Consider the following 21,585-nt stretch of genomic DNA (forward strand, 5'->3'; position numbering starts at 1 on the left):
CTGCGTTCCTCTGACCTGGACAATCGAGTCCAGCAGCGGATTGCGGATGTCCCTTGCCAGGGGGGATATCATTTTTGGTGAGAAAGTCGAGCAGGTGGTCAATCAGATCACGCAGGACAATCTCGCCAGGCGCCTTCTGCTTCTACTTCAACTGGTAGACGATTTTTCTGGTGAAGGAGGAATGTCCCCTATGCCTATAACAAGCGTAGGTACAATCCCAACAGCCTTCTCAGGCTCATCCCCAGCGCGCTCGTTCACGTCAACAGTGCGCCAAGGCAGGCCCCGTGGCTCCCCAGCAAAAGCAAGGGACGGGCTTTTGACTGGCTCCAGCTGAGCATAGCCGCTATAAAGGTGTCTGTGCCGGACGACTTGCCGGTTGGGGGGAGGTTAAAGTTTTTTCACCAAAGGTGGCCTCTCATAACCTCCGACAGGTGGGTTCTTCAAATAGTCTGGTTAGGATACACCCTCAATCTGATATCCAAACCTCCAAATTGCCCACCGGGAGCTCATTCTTACAGCATCCAGCACAGGCAGGTACTTGCAGAGGAACTCTCCGCCCTTCTAAAGGCCAATGTGGTCGAACCCATTCCACCAGGGGAAGGAGGACTGGGATTCTATTCCAGGTACTTCCTTGTGTAAAAGAAAATAGGGGGGATGTGTCTCATCCTAGACCTAAGGGGCCTGAACAATTATTTAGTGCGAGAAAAGTTCAGGATGGTTTCCCTGGGCACCCTTCTTCCCATGGTTCAGGAAAACGATAGGCTATGCTCTCTGGACTTAAAGGAGGCTTGCACTCACATCTCGGTGCTCACAGGAAGTATCTTTGATTTCAGTACTATGTACTGCCCTTTGGTCTGGCGTCTGCGCCCAGAGTGTTTACCAAATGTCTGGCTGTAGTCGCAGTGTTGCTAGGCAGGCTGGGAGTGCATGTATTTCCTTATCTCGACGATTGGCTGGTAATGAGCACCTCGAAGGAGGGTGCTCTGGAGTCCATGCGAATGACTATTTGGGTGCTAGAGCTACTGTGGTTCGTCATAAATTATCCCAAGTCCCATCTCACCCCAGTCCAAACAGAATTATTGGAGCCCTGTTGAACATTCCAGCTCGAGCTTATCTTCCCGAGACACAGGCGGACAACCTTCTGTCCATGGTTCGAGCCTCTCACCAGGTCACGGCTCGGCAGATGTTGAGACTTCTGGGGCATATGGCCTCCACAGTTCACGTGACTCCCATAGCGTGTCTACACATGAGATCAGCTCAATGGACCCTAGCTTCCCAGTGGTGTCAAGCTACGGGCAGTCTAGAGGATGTGATCCAATTGTCCAACTTTCGAAATTCCTTGCAGTGGTGGACGATTCGGTCCAATCTGACCTTGGGACGTCCATTCCAAATTCCTCAGCCACAAAAAGTGCTGACGACTGATGCATCCCTCCTGGGGTGGGGGGCTCATGTAGATGGGCTTCACACTCAAGGAGCTTGGTCCTTTCAGGAAAAGGTCTGCAGATCAACCTCCTTGGAATTAAGAGCGATCTGGAATGCTCTAAAGGCTTTCAGAGATCGGCTGTCCAATCAAGTAATCTTAATTCAGACAGACAATCAGGTTGCCATGTACTACACCCAACAAGCCAGGGGGGCACCGGATCTCGCCCTCTGTGTCAGGAAGCCGTCCAGATGTGGCTTTGGGCATGCTGTCACAGCATGTTTCTCCAAGCCACTTATCTGGCAGGCGTAAACAACAGTCTGGCTGACAGGTTGAGCAGGATAATGCAACCTCACGAGTGGTCGTTATCCGGAAGATCTTCCGCGCGTGGGGCACCCCCTCGGTGGACCTTTTTGTCACTCAGATCAATCACAAGGTCCCTCAGTTCTGTTTCAGACTTCAGGCCCACGACAGGCTAGCGTCTGATGCTTTTCTCCTACATCGGTGGACAGGCCTTCTGTATGTGTATCCTTCCATATCTCTAGTAGGGAAGACTTTGCTGAAACTCAAGCAAGACCGAGGAACAATGATTCTGATTGCGCCTTTCTGGCCTCATCAGATCTGGTTCCCTCTTCTTCTGCAGTTGTCCTCCGAAGAACCGTGGAGATTGAACTGTTTTCCGACCCTCATCACCAAGAACGAGGGGTCACTTCTACATCCCAACATCCAGTCTCTGGCTCTCACGGCCTGGATGTTGAGAGCTTAGAATTTGCCTCCTTGGGTCTTTCAGAAGGTGTCTCTTTGCTTCCAGAAAAGATTCCATGAAGAGGTATTACTCTTTCAGATGGAGGTTTGCCGTCTGGTGTGACAGCAAGGCCCTAGATCCTCTTTCTTGTCCTACTCAGACCCTGCTTGAATACCTTCTACACTTGTCAGAGTCTGGTCTCAAGGCCAACTCCGTAAGAGTTCACCTTAGTGCAATTAGTTCTTATCGCCGTGTAGAGGGTAAGCCTATCTCTGGAGAGCCTTTAGTTGTTCGCTTCATGAGAGGTTTGCTTTTGTCAAAGCCTCCGGTCAAACCTTCACCAGTGTCATGGGATCTCAACGTCGTTCTCACCCAACTAATGAAAGCTCCTTTTGAACCATTGAATTCCTGCCATCTGAAGTACTTGACCTAGGCCCATTTTGATTTTGTTCCAAGCTGCACTCTTAGTTGATTTTGGTTTCAGGTCAATCTATGTTATGTCCTCGCCGTTGCGAGGCCCAATTGACCAATGTTCATTGTTTTGGGTGAACCAGGATGCTAGGGTTACCCCAATTGTAAGAACAAGCAGCCTGCTTGTCCTCGGAGAAAGCGAAGATACTTACCTGTAGCAGGTATTCTCCGAGGACAACAGGCTGATTGTTCTCACAAACCCACCCTCCTCCCCTTTGGAGTTGTTATTGTTGTTTCTAGTTTATATGCTTTTTGATTACACTGAAGAGACACGCTCGTGTGGCAGGTGGGAAGCCGTTCGCGCATGCACAGTCCGTCCTCGCATGACGTAACGTTCCCGAAAGCCTTTGTTTTTGCTAGCAACATTTCTTCCCGGTTCCTGGGCCACTGTGGACGACGACCCAATTGTGAGAACAATCAGCCTGCTGTCCTCAGAGAATACCTGCTACAGCAAGTATCTTCGCTGTTTATCTCAGAAATTTCATTGATTGATATCTGCAGAATACAGTTGCATTACCTGGAGGACACAGACTCCTTCCAGAAATCCAGTGGTCTTTTCATCTTATTTCAGGGGCTCAGGAAAGGGGAGGCTGCCTCCATCTTCCTTAGCACATTGGATTAAGATAGCGATAGAGGCAGTATTCTTCATGAGAAAGTTATTCTGGCTACACTGCATGCTCATTCCTTTTGAGCTCAGGCAGCTTCCTAGGCAGTGGCCTGGGCAGCCACACCAGAGGACATTTGCAGGGCATACATTTTGTATTCCTATATAAAATATGACAAGATTGATAATCTAGCCAGAGGCAGTGTTGCCTTTGGCAGAGCCCTGTTACAGGACCTTGTCTTCCCCTTCCAGTAAGGTATAGGTTTTTGTACATCCAGTTGGTATGAACTGGTCTAGCTGGATGAAAGGAAGGTGAAATTCATGTTAATTTCCTTTCCTTTCTTTGAGTCCTTCCAGGGTGGAACCTGGATTAGTCTACCAGACTACTGCATATGGGGAATTTCCTTTGGGCTCTGCCTGCTCTCTTCTTAGTTTAAAGTTAGTTTCATTCTATAATGTTCCTAGTTAATATATTCTTCAGTGGCTCCCTCAAGGGGTTTCATAGTTTGTGTAGAGATTTTGCCTTGTGCTTTGACAATAGCTTACTGAAAGGTTCCAGTGATGTCACTGGAAGAGTTTGGCTTCTCTACTAGGGTGACACAAATTGTTTGGTCTGGGCTGAGCAATAATCAAGGAAAGGAAATTAACAGGTAAAAATGCATTTCACTATTTTGAAACCCTGACATAAAGAATGTGTCTGTCAGAGGACCTCTTGTCCAGCTTTTGTACCAAGAGTGACTCAGGCATTTCCCTTCAGAAGTAGGGCACAGTACTCTTTGGCGTCCTGAGATTCTCTAATGCCCCCAGTAAGTCAGTGGCAGTATCTGTTTAACTCTTGCAAGTAAGTACAGAAGAGAATTTGGAAGGCATCACTCTTGGTACTACTTACTTAGAAGGGGAGAGAGGATTTTTAAAATGCGCCTTTTTAAACAAGCATCCAGAACCAGCTCCAGAGGTGCATTCATTTATGCTTGCTCCAAAGAAAATACAAATGTGTGCAAGTATTTTATAAAATATGCATGTACATAGCAATTCCACCCCTGGAAATATCTAGACGAGGCATATGCCGCCTTGTTGATACATACTTGTGTCTATTTGACCATTCAGTCTAATGAGAACTGTTTTCTGCTTTTAAAACATGTTTTACAAAATTACCCCTTAAGTGCTGTGTCTAGTTAGCTGTGGAATTCATTAAGGTCTAGTGTGTGCACCAATTTATAGTGGTTGAATATGCCTTAGAAAGGGCTAGTGTCCAAGGTTCATACCCATGAGCCACCAGATCATAAGTCTCGGAAGGCAGTTTTTTTCCTAATTCTGTGCTGATCTCCTGCATAATAGCCTATTTTGATCATCATGACTGAATACTTGCATTCCATTTTGGAAATGGCAAAGAAGTTCTGAGGTTCTCTGTGTAGAGAAATAGGAAGCATTTTTTTAACAAAAAGGAGTATGGAAAGCATTTAGTCCATTAGTCTGTGATGCTTTTGGAAACTACATTGAGAATCTTTACAACTGTTGGTCTTCCCAAGCTTGCATAATAGCTGTCCTCCGAGAAAATTCAAATTCCACTCCCACCCACCCCCACCTCAAGAGATGCAGTCTTCCATCATTCGCCCATTGACATTGGAGCTCAGGATCTTTCCCTTGTGCCTGTAGAGGCCTAATGCCCCATAGGCAACCCGCTGATATTTGACTGACTCCAGAACTAGGTAGCCAAAATTCCAGTCTATGCCAGAAGCTTTGCTTGTGGGAGAGAAGCTTTTTCTTCACAAATAGCTCCCTATTGGCTACTAAATCTCATTTTAACAGACATTCCTTGAAATCACCCCATCAAATAGATTAGAGTAGCCCCTTATGTGGAAGAACCTGATTCAAGTGGAACTCTCCTTACGAGAGCATAACCAGTCTCCTTTGTTTTAATAGAGGAATCACAGAGCCCAGGGAAATGATCTTTTCTTTCATAAGAAACTTGTTCAAGGCCCTTTTCCGAATCAAAGTAACATCCCCATTCTTCTGTGGTGAAATACGTTTGATCATATTGGTGGTGGGCACTTCATTGGTTGAGTGACTAGGCAGCAGTGAATAAGTGTATTCTGAGGAAAGAAAGTTTAACAGTGGAGTGGCTCAGGGGTACATGTCTGTGACCAATTTGATTCAGTTCTGTAGGTAATATTGCCGAGGAGTTAGTGGAAGCTTGTAGATTGAACTTAGTGTTTTGAGAGCATTCATATGCATGTTACTTTAGTGCTGTACTTTTTTTTTGTCTTGTAGACCACATTTTGAAGATGAAGAACGCCTGGGAGTGTTGGTACGAATGAGGGCCCAAAGTCTATCCAATGGAATATCTGAGTCTGGGCAGCTTTATGCCTCTATTAGAGCCAGTAGGACTCTTACTGCTTCTGGAGATATTAAAGAAATCTTTAGTGGGATGGATCAGGTAAAGATGAGGGAGCAGTTTGTTTTGCTTTTTCTTTAATAATTGTGCATTACACTGTAAGGTCATTTTAGTAATTTAGGAGGCCAAACTGAGGGTAAATGAAAGGAACAGCAACTGCAGGCCAGAGTTTACTTAAGGTCTCTGGCCTTCATAAAATGCATTTTGTGTCAAGAGGAGTTTTAATTTGTTCCTGCTGCTGCTGATATATAGAAAACTGAAAATTTATTCTATCTATTTCAGTTCTGTATGAAGCTGAATGACTACAAATTGCATAGTACGTTAGGATATAAATTTTACAACAGATAGAAAGGCCAGATGTCTTCTCCTCAGGAGCCTAGTCAATTTGCAAATTTGTAAGGAATTGACACTGGAAAGATCATTTGGAACTTGTCTTTTAGTGTCCAGCTACTATTCTATTAATTCTCCTGAGTTTCCCTTAATAGTGACCAGTGTTTCCTCTAAGGAGTTGCCTGGTGTGTACAAATGTTTTGTGTGTGTGAGCAGCAAGTTTTAAAAGCCAACAAATTTTGAGTGCCAGTATTAGTAAATGCATTTCTGTATATAGCACAAAAATAAAAATTTGGTCAGCAACCATGTAAAATCGTAGAGGGAACAATGCTAGACTGTTCAGTTCTCGTTTCCAAGAAGCTTTGTGTCAGGGACAGGCTGGTCTATTCCTATGAGTATACTCTTGTCATGTTTCTGTTGGGAGTCCAGGTCTTGCATTCCTATTTTTCTTGAAACACTCAGGACTACAAATCAAGGAACACAATTTAATCTTGGTTAGCTGTGATACCTTTTCTTGCACTGACATAGAGATAATCTGAACTTTGGAAACGGCATATATTGATTTGACAATTTATTTCGTCACCATCAATTAGTGATAAAGGTAGCTTACACCATAAATTACAATAACAAAATGACACAAGGATGGGACTATGAATAGCGCAACAATATTTCCAAAAATACCAGAAATGCCCAAGGTAAAGTCCAGCTACTGCTATTAACTTAAATCTGGCCAATCTAAAAAAAAAATAAAAAATTAAAAGTACTATAAAGAAAAGGGCTAAATTGTTAAATCTGTAATATTAAATGATTGACTACACAGCCAAGTTTTAAGGGCCATTTTACATTTTCTAAAAGAGGACACTATTCCAAATAATCATCGACTCGGAAACAAATACGTTTTAAGAGCTTTTCAAAACGAGAAATATGGCATCATTTGTAGCACCCTGATATATAAAGGAACTTCAAATTCAAATCAGTTCTTGTATGCCACTAAAATCCCCTGTATACACAAGAGAAAAGAACATTACAGGAAGATCTAATGGATGATATGAGGAGACGGACGTCATAGTGGATAGTTATGAAAGAGTCTTTAGGAAGAGAGAGGTTTTTATCCAAATTGTTTAACTTTATATTCCTCATTTATTAATTTTTTATATTTTTGTTAGATTTTTACCTCGCGCTTTCCCACTCAGGCAGGCTTAATGCGGCTTACATGGGGCAATGGAGGGTTAAGTGACTTGCCCAGAGTCACAAGGAGCTGCCTGTGCCAGAAGTGGGACTCAAACTCAGTTCCTCAGGACCAAACCACTAGGCCACTCATTGAGGGGAAAGCCAAAGTTAATCTATGGGCACTTCTCAAAAATCTTTGAAAAGGAATAGTTATAAATTGTTACATTTTCAGAACCCAATCCATAAAACAAGATACTTTAAAGCAAATACGATGTTTCATCTTTAACCAGTATAATTTATGTAAGAGTCGAATAGTTTCATGAAATTTACCTAACCCAAAAGATTAACTTTTTGCAACAATTGCAACCTTTTCTTTAATTTCAAATTAATAGCACCATACAAAGAGTTGCAATAATTTAAGTGTGGAACTAAAATTATTTGAACTATGGTCTGAAAACTAGCAGGACTCAAAGAAGACCCGATAGCTCTTAATTTATGCAAATTAAAGAAGAACTTGCATACAAGATCATTAACAAAATTCAAAAGTTAATTGTGAATCTATTACCCCTAAAACCCTGGATTTGCCCTCAGGCTTCAGAATTCCCCCTGAAGACAAAAACATTAACCAAGTTATTTATTTTTTTAGATTTTGCTCGCACCTTTTTCAGTAGTAGCTCAAGGTGAGTTACATTTAGGTACTCTGGATATTTCTCTGTCCCAGGAGAGCTCACAATCTAAGTTTGTACCTGAGGCAATGGAGGGTTAAAGTGACCTGCCCAAGATCACAAGGAGCAGCAGTGGGATTTGAACTGGCCACCTCTGGATTGCAAGATTGGTGCTCTAACCACTAGGCCACTCCTCCACAGGAACTACCCTTCCAAACCCCAAATGTTTCTCTTTAATGCTCGTCCTTTTTCAGGCCAATAAAATTACTTTCCTCTATTTTTTACTTGAGGATTGTTAATTATATTTAGTCATTTTTTTCTGATTTTTATTGTATCCCAGTTTTATGGTGTTTAATTGGATATTGATTTTAACTCTATAAATAAAAAATAAAAATAGTCAGGAAGTTAATACCACGTTTAATACTCTTTACATTCTTGAGACATCTTCCTTATGCTTTGGAATGCCATATATATATGAAGTTCTTATTTTCCTTAAATGTTTGTCAGATACCCAAAGATGATGATGTCTGCACCTCCCAACCACTGTACATCATAAGGTGTTTTACAACTTTATCTTGGAAATTCTTAGATCATCAGCTTTTTATATTTAGTCATCCCTACTGTGTTTCTGCCACTTTTTGTATTTTGTGAGAATTGTATGTTTTTTTTCCCTTTTTGTGGATTTTGTTTTTAAAGGAGAACTGCCATGTATTTTAAGTAATATTGCAAGTAGTACCAGTCTCCCTTAATATTACAAAAGTATTCTCAGTAAGGAGTTATACAGGCAGACATTATTGCAGAGGGCCTGTTAATATTTCCCTAATGCCATTTAGGTGCTAAGTATATTTCTGGATATTTAAAGGTTGACTATCGGGGGCATTTTCGAAAGAGAAGGGCGCCCATCTACCGACACAAATCGGAAGATGGGCGTCCTTCTCTCGGGGTCGCCCAAATCGGCATAATGGAAAGCCGATTTTGGGCGTCCTCAACTGCTTTCCGTCGCGGGGATGAACAAATTTCGGCAGTGTACCGAAGGCGGGATAGGGGCGTGCTTAACAGATGGACGTTCTCGGCCGATAATGGAAAAAAGGGCATCCCTGACTAGCATTTGGCCGACTTTACTTGGCCCCTTTTTTTTTTTCACGACCAAGCCTCGAAAAGGTGCCCAAACTGACCAGATGACCACCAGAGGGAATCGGGGATGACCTCCCCTTACTCCCCCAGTGGTCACCAACCCCCCCCCCCCCCCAAAAAAAAAAATAAACATTTTTTGCCAGCCTCAAATGTCATACCCAGCTCCCTGACAGCAGTATGCAGGTCCCTGAAGCAGTTTTTAGTGGGTGCAATGCACTTCAGGCAGGCGGACCCAGGCCCATCCCCCCCTACCTGTTACACTTGTGGTGGTAAATGTGAGCTCCAAGCCCACCTGAAACCCACTGTACCCATATCTAGGTGCCCTCCTTCACCCATAAGGGCTATGGTAGTGTTGTACAGTTGTGGAGAGTGGGTTTTTGGGGGGGGCTCAGCACACAAGGGAAGGGAGCTTTGGACTTGGGAGCAATTTAGGAAGTCCACTGCAGTGCCCCTTAGAGTGCCCGGTTGGTGTTCTGGCATGTCGGGGACCAGTGCAGTACGAATGCTGGCTCCTCCCATGACCAAATGCCTTGGATTTGTTCGTTTTTGAGATGGGCGTCCTTGGTTTCCATTATTGGTGAAAACCGAGGTCGCCCAGCTCAACATTTAGGTCGACAATCTCTAAAGTCGACCTAAATGTTGAGATTTTGGCGCCCCCAACAGTATTATCGAAACGAAAGATGGACGCCCATCTTTCGATAATACGGGTTTCCCTGACTCTTCGTGGCGCCGTCCTTAGAGATGGGCGCCCTTAGAGATGGTCGTCCCCCTTCGATTATGCCCCTCTTGGTATTTCACCCCCGCAATATAAATATATAAAATTCTTCTGGCCAAGCAGTAAGGATTTATTAGCAGGAGGCATAAAGTACACAACTTTGGGAGCTCTTGGCTTTGGATTTTCTCATGTTCTATCCTGATAGAAGAGCATAAAGTAATGAAATTTAAATTCGCATATGGTTCTGTTTGAGTATGAATTTGTGTGTTAGAGACTAGGGGGTATGTTTACTAAGGTGTGTTAGCGTTTTTAATGCTATGCGGGAAAATGTGGGATACAAATGTAATAAATAAATAATGCACCTTTACAGTTAATGCGCTTATACATTCCTATGGGCGCATTAGCGTTTAATGTGTGTCAACCATTAACATGGGTTACAAGCATTAATGTGCCTATAGCACACCTTAGTAAACATACTCCTAATTGGTGTCAAAAGTTAAAGATCTTTTATTTAATTGCTTAGTTCTTACTATTCTTAATCAAATGTGTATATTCCACTCCACCCCCCATTTTTTTTCTCACATTTAGATAAAACTGATGCAGAGGACAGCTGAAGCATCTGATATAACAGCAGTACTGCGTAAACTATCCCGTATTAAGAAGCATGTATTGAATGGCGACATTATGAGGTGAGAAATAAACATTTAACACTGTCTACTGAGTTTTTGTTAAAGTTTAACACACAAACAGAAAAAGAAAAGAATTAGGCCTCTTCATCAGCCAATACAAAAGAGGGTCTGAAAATCCAACTTATCTGATATGTCTCTAAATGCGTAGCCACTTGCCTGGGGTTACCCCGCAGCCACTTGGATGGTCTATCCCCAGCACAGTTTAGGTCCGCCTGCACCTGCCACTCGTGCTTTACAGTAGCACTCTTCTCCCACCAACTGAGTCCCAACCACCTCTGGATGAGTCTCCTGCTCTCAAATTATCCCCAGTGATTCCTAGGTTACTGGAGCCACACTCCTAGTGGTCCCACAGTTCCCCAAAAGCACTCACAGACCCCACACACAAACCACCATGATTCTTTATCAGTCCAGACAGGCAGAACGAACAAACAATTGTATTTCTTCTCATAAAAATACTGAACAGTGTACAAAAATGTGTAAATAGCAAACAGTAACAAGTAACTGAAAAATGGATCAATTAAAACACTAACTAAACATTTCCATACTGGCTAAACAGTACCTGGAAAGATCAGGACATATAATTCACTGAGCCTCAGCAGAGAGATCTGTCTCTCTCTTCTTCCTGGGCTGTCTCTCTCTTCTTCCTGGGCTAAGACTGAAGCAACAGCCAGCCACTTCTGAGTAATTTGAAAACTCCAGGCCAATCAGAGCACAGAAAATAAAGTTTCAAATAAAAACTGGTTACATCACTACAGACACTTCCTGTTATCTGTGTGCCAAATAAAAGAAAGATAAGTCAGTCCTCTGGAACAGCTTTAAGCATAAACAGTCACCATCTTATGGCCAAACAGGAGAAATACAATTCAGACGTATTTAAGACAGGAAAATATCCAGTACATTTTACAGGCTTAAAACACACTTTCTTCACAATATCATTCATCCACAAAACAATTAACCCCCCTCCCCAATATCCAAATCTAAGTCCCAACATTGCTTTAGCACTTCGGAGGTGGGGTATCCATGTCTTCACTTACCTGGATGACTGGTTCATAAAGGCATCCATTCGGAAATTCACCACTGCTTTCATGAAGTCAACAAGACAACTCCTAGAACTTCTCGGATTTGGAGGCGTAGCCTAGTGGTTAGTGCAGCGGACTTTGATCCTGGGGAGCTGGTTTCAGTTCCCAGTGCAGCTCCTTGTGACTCTGGGTAAGTCACTTAACCCTCCATTTCCCCAGGTACAAATAAGTACCTGTATAGGCTAGGATCAGGCGACCCTCGGGGAGGAATGCTGGCTTCGGCCTAACCCTTGGTAAGCCTTTCCTCGGCTGAGAGGTGCCCAGCTCTACCACCGGCTTCCTTTCAGGTGCTGTGGAGGACTTGCAGCTCATCTGCATATCCTTTACAACCTTCTACGGGGTGATTCCCAGGTCCACTCCAATGCACTCAGGGCCTCCACTCTAGGTGCCGCGTGCCTGATGGCGCACGGGGCATTTTTCCCTTTACATTTATTTTTCTCCCAGTTACTACTTGTGGCTCCAGTACACTTTTTCTTCCTGGTACTGTCCCTTCCTAATCTGTTTCTCCATCTGAAACCACTGTACACTGCAGGCACACATTGTCCACCCTCTCTATTCATCATCTCACCATCTCTTTTTTTCCTCTTCCTTTTTCTCTGCTCTCAACCTTCAACATTTCCTTCCTTCCATTCATCCATCTCCTTTCTATCTGAGTACATCTCGCCTTCGTCGCTGTTGTCATACCTCTCCTACTCTTCTCCGTACTCTCTTGCTTCTTCTCCTGCTCTCCTTTGGGGACATTAATCCCAATCCTGGTCCTCCACATCAGCTCTCATCCTATTTGTGCAGGTCACACCTTGATATCTCCAATCTAGTTTCTGTTCCTCTCCTCCCCCTTCTTCCCTGCCTTTCTCTTGCACTCTGTAGAATGCCCACTCTGTCTGTAACAAACTTTCCTACATCCATGACCTCTTTATCTCTCGTACTCTCAATCTGCTTGCCCTAACTGAAACTTGGTTTTACCATGAAGACTCTGCTTCAGTCGTGGCCCTATGCCATGGAGGTTATCTTTTCTCCCATACTCCTCGCCCGGATGGCCGCAGAGGTGGTGTTGGGCTACTACTTTCACCCTCTTGTAGATTTCAACCTTTTCTTCCACCTCAGTCTCACTGTTTTTCTTCCTTCGAAGTCCACTCCATCCGTCTATTTGCACCTGTGCCTCTCCGAGTTGCAGTCATTTATCGACCCCCTGATAAGTCCCTTTCTTCCTTTCTCACTGACTTTGATGCTTGGCTTTCCTTCTTTCTTGAACCTTCATCTCCTTCCCTTATTCTTGGGGATTTTAACATTCATGCTAATGATCCCTCTGACTCTTATGCTTCTCAGTTTCTTGCTTTAACATCCTCTTTCAATCTTCAACTGTGCTCCACTGCCCCCACTCACCAGAATGGCCACTGTCTTGATCTTATCCTCTATCAAACTGCTCACTCTCCAGTTTCTGTGCCTCAACTCTTCCCCTCTCTGACCATCATCTGATAACTTTCACACTTAAACACCCTCCTCCCCAGTCCCGTCCAATCTTAACCAATACATTTAGGAATCTTCAGGCTATTGACCCTTCTATTCTGTCCTCCAGTGCTTCAAATCTCTTCTCTACCACTATATTATCCAAGTCTGTCAATGAGGCTGTCTCTTCCTATAATACTATTCTCTCCTCTGCTCTGGATACTCTCGCTCCTCCCATTCCCCGTTCTGTAAAACGTACCAAACCCCAGCCTTGGCTGACCTCTAGAATCCGCTACCTACCTTCCTGTGCCCGCTCTGCCGAACACCTTTGGCTGAAATCCCGTGCCCATGCTGACTTCATACATTTCAAATTCTTGCTGACCTCCTTCCAGTCTGCTCTTTTACTTGCCAAACAGGACTATTACATCCAGTTGACAAATTCTCTTGGCTCAAACCCTCGACGTCTCTTTGCCACACTGAACTCTCTCCACAAATTGCCTTCACCTCCAACCCCCTCTTCACTTCCCCCCCAGACTCTGTGTTCTTTCATGATAAGGTTTACAAGACTAAACTTGAATTCTCAACCAGATCACTTCCACCTCTCCTTCCCTTAGTCCATTCTCTCAACCCTCCAACCCCTACCTCCTTTTCTTCCTTTTCTGAAATCACTGAAGAGGAAACTACACATCTTCTTTCCTCCTCGAAACTAACTACCTGTTCCTCTGATCCTATTCCCACCCATTTACTTAACACTACTCTCCTACTGTCATCCCTTTTATCTGTCATATCCTCAATCTTTCACTGTCCACTTCGACTGTTCCTGATGCCTTCACACATGCCGTAGTCACACCACTCCTTAAAAAAACCTTCATTGGACCCTACCTGTCCTTCCAACTATCGCCCCATCTCCCTCCTCCCTTTCCTATCCAAGATACTTGAACATGCTGTTCACCGCCGTTGTCTTGGCTTTCTTTCATTTCAAGCTATCCTTGATCCTCTTCAATCTGGCTTTCGTCCCCTTCATTCAACTGAAACAGCACTTGCTAAAATCTCCAATGATCTGTTCCTGGCCAGATCCAAAGGTCTCTATCCTATCCTTATCCTTCGCGATCTGTCTGCTGCTTTTGACACTGTTGATCACAGCCTACTCCTTGATACGCTGTCCTCACTTGGATTTCAGGACTCTGTTATTTCCTGTTTTTCTTCTTATCTCTCCCAGCGTACCTTTAGTATATACTCTAGTGGATCCTCCCCTCCTTCTATCCCACTGTCAGTTGGCATACTTCAGGAATCTGTCCTGGGACCTCTTCTTTTCTCCATCTATACTTCTTCCCTTGTTACTCTGATCTCATCCCATGGTTTTCAGTATCATCTTTACGCTGATGACTCCTAGATCTACCTCTCCACACCAGGAATCTCAGCCGAAATCCAGGCCAAAGTATCAGCCTGCCTGTCTGACATTGCTGCCTGGATGTCTCAGTGCCATCTGGAACTAAACATGACTAAGACTGAGCTTCTTATCTTTCCCTCTAAACCAACCTCTCCTCCTCCCCCATTCTCTGTTTCTGTGGATAACACTCTCATCCTTCCTGTCTCAGTTTGTAACCTTGGGGTCATCTTCGACTCCTCCCTCTCCTTCTCTGCACATATTCAGCAGACTGCTAAAACCTGTTATTTCTTTCTTTATAATATCAGCAAAATTCGCCCTTTCCTTTCTGAGCACACTACCAGAACCCTCATCCAAACTCTTATCACCTTTCGCTTAGACTATTACAACTTGCTTCTCACAGGTCTCCCACTTAGCCATCTCTCTTCTCTTCAATCTGTTCAGAATTCTGCTGCATGACTAATATTCTGCCAGTGTCGTTGTGCTCATATTAGCCCTCTCCTCAAGTCATTTCACTGGCTTCCTATCAGTTTCTGCATGCAGTTCAAACTCCTCTTATTGACCTGTAAGTGCATTCACTCTGCAGCGCCTCAGTACCTCTCCACTCTCATCTCTCCCTACATTCCTCCCCGGGAACTCCGTTCACTGGGTAAATCTCTCTTATCTGCACCCTTCTCCTCCACTGCTAACTCCAGACTTCGTTCCTTTTATCTTGCTGCACCATATGCCTGGAATAGACTTCCTGAGCCAGTATGTCAAGCTCCATCTCTGGCCGTCTTCAAATTTAAGCTGAAAGCCCACCTTTTTGATGCTTCTTTTAACTCCTAACCCTTATTCACTTGTTCAGAATCTTTATTTTATCATCCTCACTTTAATATGCCCTTATCTCTTATTTGTCCTGTTTGTCCTAATTAGATCATAAGCTCTGTCGAGCAGGGACTGTCTCTTCATGTTCAAGTGTACAGCGCTGCGTACGTCTAGTAGCGTGTAAGAAATAAGTAGTAGTAGTAAACTGCTTTGAATGTAGTTGCAAAAAACTATAGAAAGTTAGTATATGAAGTCCCAAATCACATCTTCAACCAGTGCAGATTCTGAAATTCATAGGGGCTCTTCTCAACACAACTTAAGGTCGATCATACCTTCCTCAACAGAGAGCAAACGCTATAATACATCTTGCCACTCAGATATTCTAGGTGACTTTTATATGTCTGCACGTCAGATGCTCTGCCTCCTTGGTCACATGGCCTCAACAGTTCATGTGATACCATTTGCTCGCTTCCACTTTTGAATTTCTTAACAGAAATCCTTGCAATGGACACGGCCATGGGGCTCCTTTTGGTCATATCTGACTAACTGCACTGCTCTGCCACCCTCTTCAGTGGTGGATGGTGTCGCACTATCTGACCCAAGGCTTCCTAATCCAGCCCCTTTCATGTTTTTTTTACCATAGAAGCTTCCATGACAGGGTGGGAAGCACACCTTATGGTCTCTATGCACAGGGTTCTTAGTCCTTGCAAGAACAGAGAGACCCTTGGTCTTTTCCCAGTGTGGCATTACTTATGTACTTATGTACAATCTCCAGGAATTGCGAGCAGTCTAGAACGTTCTCAAGACCTTCCAGGATCGAACTCTCAACCAGGTAATACTAGTCTACGCACAATCAGGTTGCTATGTATTACCTGAGCAAGCAGGGAGGAACTGGATCTTACCTCCTTTGTCAGCAGGCAGTCCAGATATGGACATGGACAGCTTTCTAAAACACCTTCCTCAGAGCTGTTTACTTAGCTGGAAAGCAGAATGCCCTGGTAGACAAGCTCAGCAGAGTCCTTCAACCTCACAAATGATCTCTCAGCACTGTAGTCGTCCACCAGATATTTCAGAAGTGGGGGACACTGAAGGTAGATCTGTTTGTTTCTCCTTAGAATAACAATCTTCCCCAATTCTATTCCACACTGTATGCTCCCAATCCCCTAGCTGCTCATGCCTTCCTCATTCACTGGGGGAAAAATCTTTATGCTTTTCTCCCACTGCCCTAATCGGGAAAATACTTCTCAAAATCCATCGAGACCAAGGAACTATGATTATAGTTCCTTCTTATTGGCCTCAACAAATTTGGTTTCTTCTACTCCTGGAGTTGTCATCCAAGGAACCACTCAGGTTGGATCCTTTCTCAACCCTCATAACTCAGAATGATGGATCCCTTCTTTATCCAAACCTTTGTTCTCTAGCCCTCATGGCATGGTACCTGACGATATAGAATTGCATTCTTTAAACATATCTCATGTAATCTCTCAGATACTTCTGGCTTCTAAGAAAACCTCCACAAGAAAATGTTGCCTCCTAAAATAGAAAAGTTTTTTTTCTTCTCTAGTGCGTTTCTAAATCACTCAATCCCATCTCATGTTCTCTACCTATTCTAATTGAATACCTGTTCCATTTATCCAATTCTGGCCTCAAGACTCAGTAAGAGTACATTTGAGAGCCATTTCATGCTATACTTTTCATGCTAAACTTAATAGACCAGTTTCAGTGTATCCTTTAGTTGCTAGATTCATGAAAGGTTTATATCGCACTAAACCTCCCATCAAACTGCCTCAATATGGTGTCTCAGTGTTTTCTCTCCTCTCTCATGAAACCTCCATTTGAAACACTGCATTCTTATTTTCTAAAATTCCTCACTTATAAAGTGTTGTTCTTGATAGCTCTTTCTTCTGCCAGAAGAGTTAGTGAGCTTCAAGCCCTTGAAGCTCACTAACTCTTCTGGCAGAAGAAAGAGCCATTATGACAGATCCTCCTTACAGCAGATTCTACCATGACAAGGCTATACTCCGAACCCACCCCAAATTCCACTCCCATGACTGACAGAATAGCACCTGTGCGTGCATGTTAGGAACACTGCCTTAAAGATTTAAAATGGCATTACACTTTGGCAGCGCCCACACCGGTCTCTGTTGGATGATGTCACCCATTTATGAGAATATGTCTGCTGTCATTGACGAATACCTGCTACAGGTGAATAACTTTGCTTTACTGTAAAAATAAGGCCCGATGGAAAACCCCATTTGTATCTAATTTGTTCAGTTCGCAAAAATAAAGTTGCGCCTCTGAACTCTTCTCTTTTGCAGGGTGATTGAGATACATCGGGATATATTTAAATATTGATGTTTTTCCACAGGATAGATTCCTGCTTCCCTGCTTGCCTGTAAATATTTAATTTTAAAATCGTGAATAGAAGCAATAATGTCACTGTTGTGGCTGTTGTTGGGCCAAGTGCCCTATGTGCTGTATTAGTTTTAATCTTGATTCCTGGAGTGTCCAGCTGCTCTAGTAACATCTGCACTATCTCTTGAACCACAAGTTTGCAGTCAGTGAAGGCCGCCTACTCGGGGATCCCTTTTCTGCCGGTGTTATTTCGGTGGCATCTGTTTTCCAAGTCCTGTACCTTATCCCATAGAGCTTTCATATCCTTAGACTCATTCATACCTGCCTTCAGCTCCATTACATGAGTTTTACAAGTGGCCATGTGCTTCTCAACTTCTTTTCTGTCTAGCAAATAGTCCATTAACATCTTGCTTGATCTCAACCACAGCTTTAATATCTTGGTGTACTAGATAGAATTCGTTTTTTTTTTAAAGATCTCTCTTCAAATCCTCCATTCATTGCAAAACTAGTCAAGAACCCGTGAGGAATCCCTGTTTATCTGCATCAGTGCTGCAATCTTCAGATAGTATAGGCGCCATCTTGTTGCTGTGCTTACCTTGTTGTCAAAGCAGTATTATTCCTCAAGAGATTTGTCACTGCTGCTTGCCAAACTAAATCTCCAAACTAGACTCCTGCCGCTGAAGAGCTGCCCAAATTGTCAGGCAGGGTGAATTAAATGATCAAAAGACACTGCACCTGTGCAGAGCTCCAGTTCTAAGTAGCCATCAGCAGCGCTGACATCACTTCCAGTCTCCTGTGCTTTAGACATTTTTTTTTAGTTTCTAGACAGTTGTTTTTCTAGGGGAGAAGGAACATGATGTTCTATAATATAACATATGTAATGTCCTATAAAACATTTTGCTGTCCAAAAAATCAAATTCAAAATGCATTAAACTAGGAGCTTGCTTCAGTGATCTACACAACATGCTTTACTTTTTGAATATGTCTATAATTTTCTTTCAAGTTGATAGTACAGTTAGTTAATTCATTTATAGTCCACTAGTACCAATCATATAGTTCACAGCGGATTATATCAGGTACTAGATCCAAATAGATCTAGAATGTAACAAAATAATCAACATCACTAATATCAGTTATTTGTCAGATAGCAATAATCTCAAAAATTAGCATAAACTAACAAATTACTTTCTGATTGTGTTTCACAAACAAAAATGTTTTTGGCCCTCTTAAAAAGATCATAATTGCTAATGCCTTCATTTGAGTGGGAAATAACTCTATAGTCTAGCCACATGATATGCAGAAAGGTAGGTAAACAATTTCTTTAACACAATCCCTCAAAACTAGGAAAAGAAAATAGAGATTCTGAACATTATGAAATTGTTGTAATTTTGAAAAACAAGAGTAATCATATATTGGGGTATCAAGCCATATATAATCTTAAATACCAGACAATCCAATTTAAACAACACCCTAGCTTCAATAGAAGGCTAATGTATAAAAAAAACTGTGTAATTCGATCTGATTTTTTAAAAGAAAAGATGAATCGCACGGCTGTATTTTGAATAGCTTGAATACTTGTCAATAAACACTTTGATAAACCCAGATACACGGTGTTACAATAATCTAATTTACTAAGGATTAAAGATTGCACCTCTAGTCTAAAAAGTTCTTCAGAAATATATTTCCGAATACTTCTTAGTTTCCTCATAACATAGAGCTCCTCATTCATGAATTAATCTGAGATTCCATAGATAGTTTGTCCCAGAATCTTAATAGAGCAATCTAATGTATATACTTTTCCATCAACCATAAAGTTTGAATCCACAGTTTGATATTCTTTCACTGCTAATATAAAAATGTAGCTTTTTCTCTATTTAATTTTAAAAAAATGAGAAGTCATCCAACTTGTGACAATTGAAAAACGAGATGTTGTCATTTATAACTGGAAAAATTATAGTTGTATCATCTGCATATATGAAACTGATACAACTCTCTTTTTCTAAATGTTTACCAAAGAGTGCATAAGTACATTAAATAAAACCAGTGACAAAGGAGAGCCCTAAGACACTCCGGACAGTAAAGACCAGCTGTCGGATAGAACTCCCTGCATTCTAACTCGATAGGACCTAAAAGTCAAGAAGCCCTCAGCCATGAATAAACTCCACCAGTTACCCCAAAGTCATCAAGAATTTCAAGCAGTATATCATTATCAACTAGATCAAACACACTGGAAAGATCCGGTTGCATAACAAGAGCTCTTTGGCCATTACTCAAAATTGTAGCCAACAAAGTTTCAGTACTGTGATTTGTTTGAAATCCCAACTGACACCTGTGTAACAATCCATATTGATCTAAATAATCTACCAGCTGTTTTGTCATTAAGACCTCCATTATCTTCACAAAATAAGGTATTGCGACCACAGGTCTATAGCCCACATCATCCTTAACTGTTAAAGGGTTTTTCAATATAGATGTGAGAACTATCTCAGAAAAATCTTTTGAAAAGTTACCACAGTCAAAACAATCTTCTATCCAATGATTTAAAGCCTCCTTAAATATTCTTGGTTCCGATTTCATTATGTAAGACAGTTATCAAAATAATAGTGTGACTTTGCAAACTTTAAACATATAGAGTCTAGTTATTTCTGAGAGACCTAGAGAAGTTATTCCAATGTTGGTCTGTTGGCCAACTTTCTGCCGGCATATTGACATAAGATCTATTAATAATCACATTGTGAATGTGTAATGACTTGAAAAGAATCTCCATTTTTGTTTGAAAGTGATTTGCTTAATGGTTAGCAGTGGTAATAACTCTTGAGATGTCTTACAAATACGTAAGGTATTGGTCAGCTTAGCTACTATTTGAAAAGGTTTACTCACATTAGAGGTATATCTCGTTATAATAGTAGAATAATATTCCTTAGCCTGAACTATAGCTTTCTTATAGATGTTTATTGCTTTCTCCAGTTCAACTTATTTAAGGTCTTTTTTTTTTTTCTTTTCTCCATTTTCTTTCTAAAGACCTACAATTATGGCTTAATTTTCTTAAGTTTTGGTGTATACCGTTCACTATCTGGCTGGTTTTTATTTTATTTTCATAAATTGGTGCGATTTTATTTGACTGTAACAAAGTGCTTATTCCAATTATGTATCCAAGTAATCTGTTCACTGGCTGGTAATGGAATTGAAATACAATATCCTTGCAAAATTGGACTTGATCAGTCTTCTGCCTAATACTCTTATCACTGGGTTAAATCCAGGATTTTTCATGTATCTTAGTCCAGAGGATAACCAGGTAATAGTAAATGAAGATAGTTAATTATCTGACCAGATTATCTGGTTCCCACTAGGTAGGGAAAAGGCAATCTGTCCAGAATAATCATAAGAATAGACTATTAAATCCAAGTGGTGGCCTTTCTCATGAGTAGGTTGAGAGATAGGTAGTTGAAAATTCAAATTGTCTAAGAACATCCTCAATTCAATTACATTTATGTTGTCCAGTAGTTCTAAATGTAAATTAACATTGCCTAATAAATTGTAAGGTGTGTGTAAAGCATTTTTACCCACAAAATCATAAAAATCATCTTTAACATCAAGCCATTTACCAGGAGGACAATAAAACGAGGTACAATTAAAAAAAAAAAACATTAATGAAGAATCATGTATTGTACAATATAAAATCTCTAAAAATGGTGAAATAAGTTTCCTTCAATTTAATATTGGAGTGGAGGAATAGCCTAATGCTTAGTGCAGTGGACTTTGATCCTGCAGCTCCTTGTGACCTTTTAAAATTCACTTAACCCTCCATTGCCCTAGATACAAAAATAGGTTGTGAGCCCTCTAGGGACAGAGAAAGTACCTGCATATAATGTGTACAGTGCTGTGTACGCCTAGTAGCGCTATAGAAACGATTAGTAGTAGTAGTAAGAAATCTTTGTACAATATACCAATTCCTCCTTCTCCCATGTCGATTTACAGCTAAAAACGTATAACCCGCAGGACATAATATAGGACAGGGTCATCATCTAAAAGTAACCATATTTCAGTAAAACAAACTAATCCTGGTTTTGCCTCAGCTATCCAATATCTAATTAATCTGACCTTATTCCTAACAGCAAGTATTTACATAAAAAACAGGTATAGGAATAGATTCAAGATTTTGCACATCTTGCA

At 41.8% G+C, this 21,585-nt stretch overlaps 1 protein-coding gene across 1 annotated transcript in view; it reads left to right on the plus strand.

The window, feature by feature from the left end:
• The window catches only part of LOC115458893 (presequence protease, mitochondrial-like), a gene marked incomplete at its 5' end in the record, with an annotated part of 169,180 nt that overhangs the window by 95,773 nt on the left and 51,822 nt on the right, over positions 1-21,585 (plus strand). The window contains 2 exon segments of the mRNA XM_030188734.1: positions 5,512-5,677; positions 10,238-10,338. Coding sequence (XP_030044594.1) covers positions 5,512-5,677; positions 10,238-10,338 — 267 coding nt within the window.

This window comes from Microcaecilia unicolor, unplaced genomic scaffold, assembly GCF_901765095.1.
Source record: "Microcaecilia unicolor unplaced genomic scaffold, aMicUni1.1, whole genome shotgun sequence".
NCBI lineage: Eukaryota > Metazoa > Chordata > Amphibia > Gymnophiona > Siphonopidae > Microcaecilia > Microcaecilia unicolor.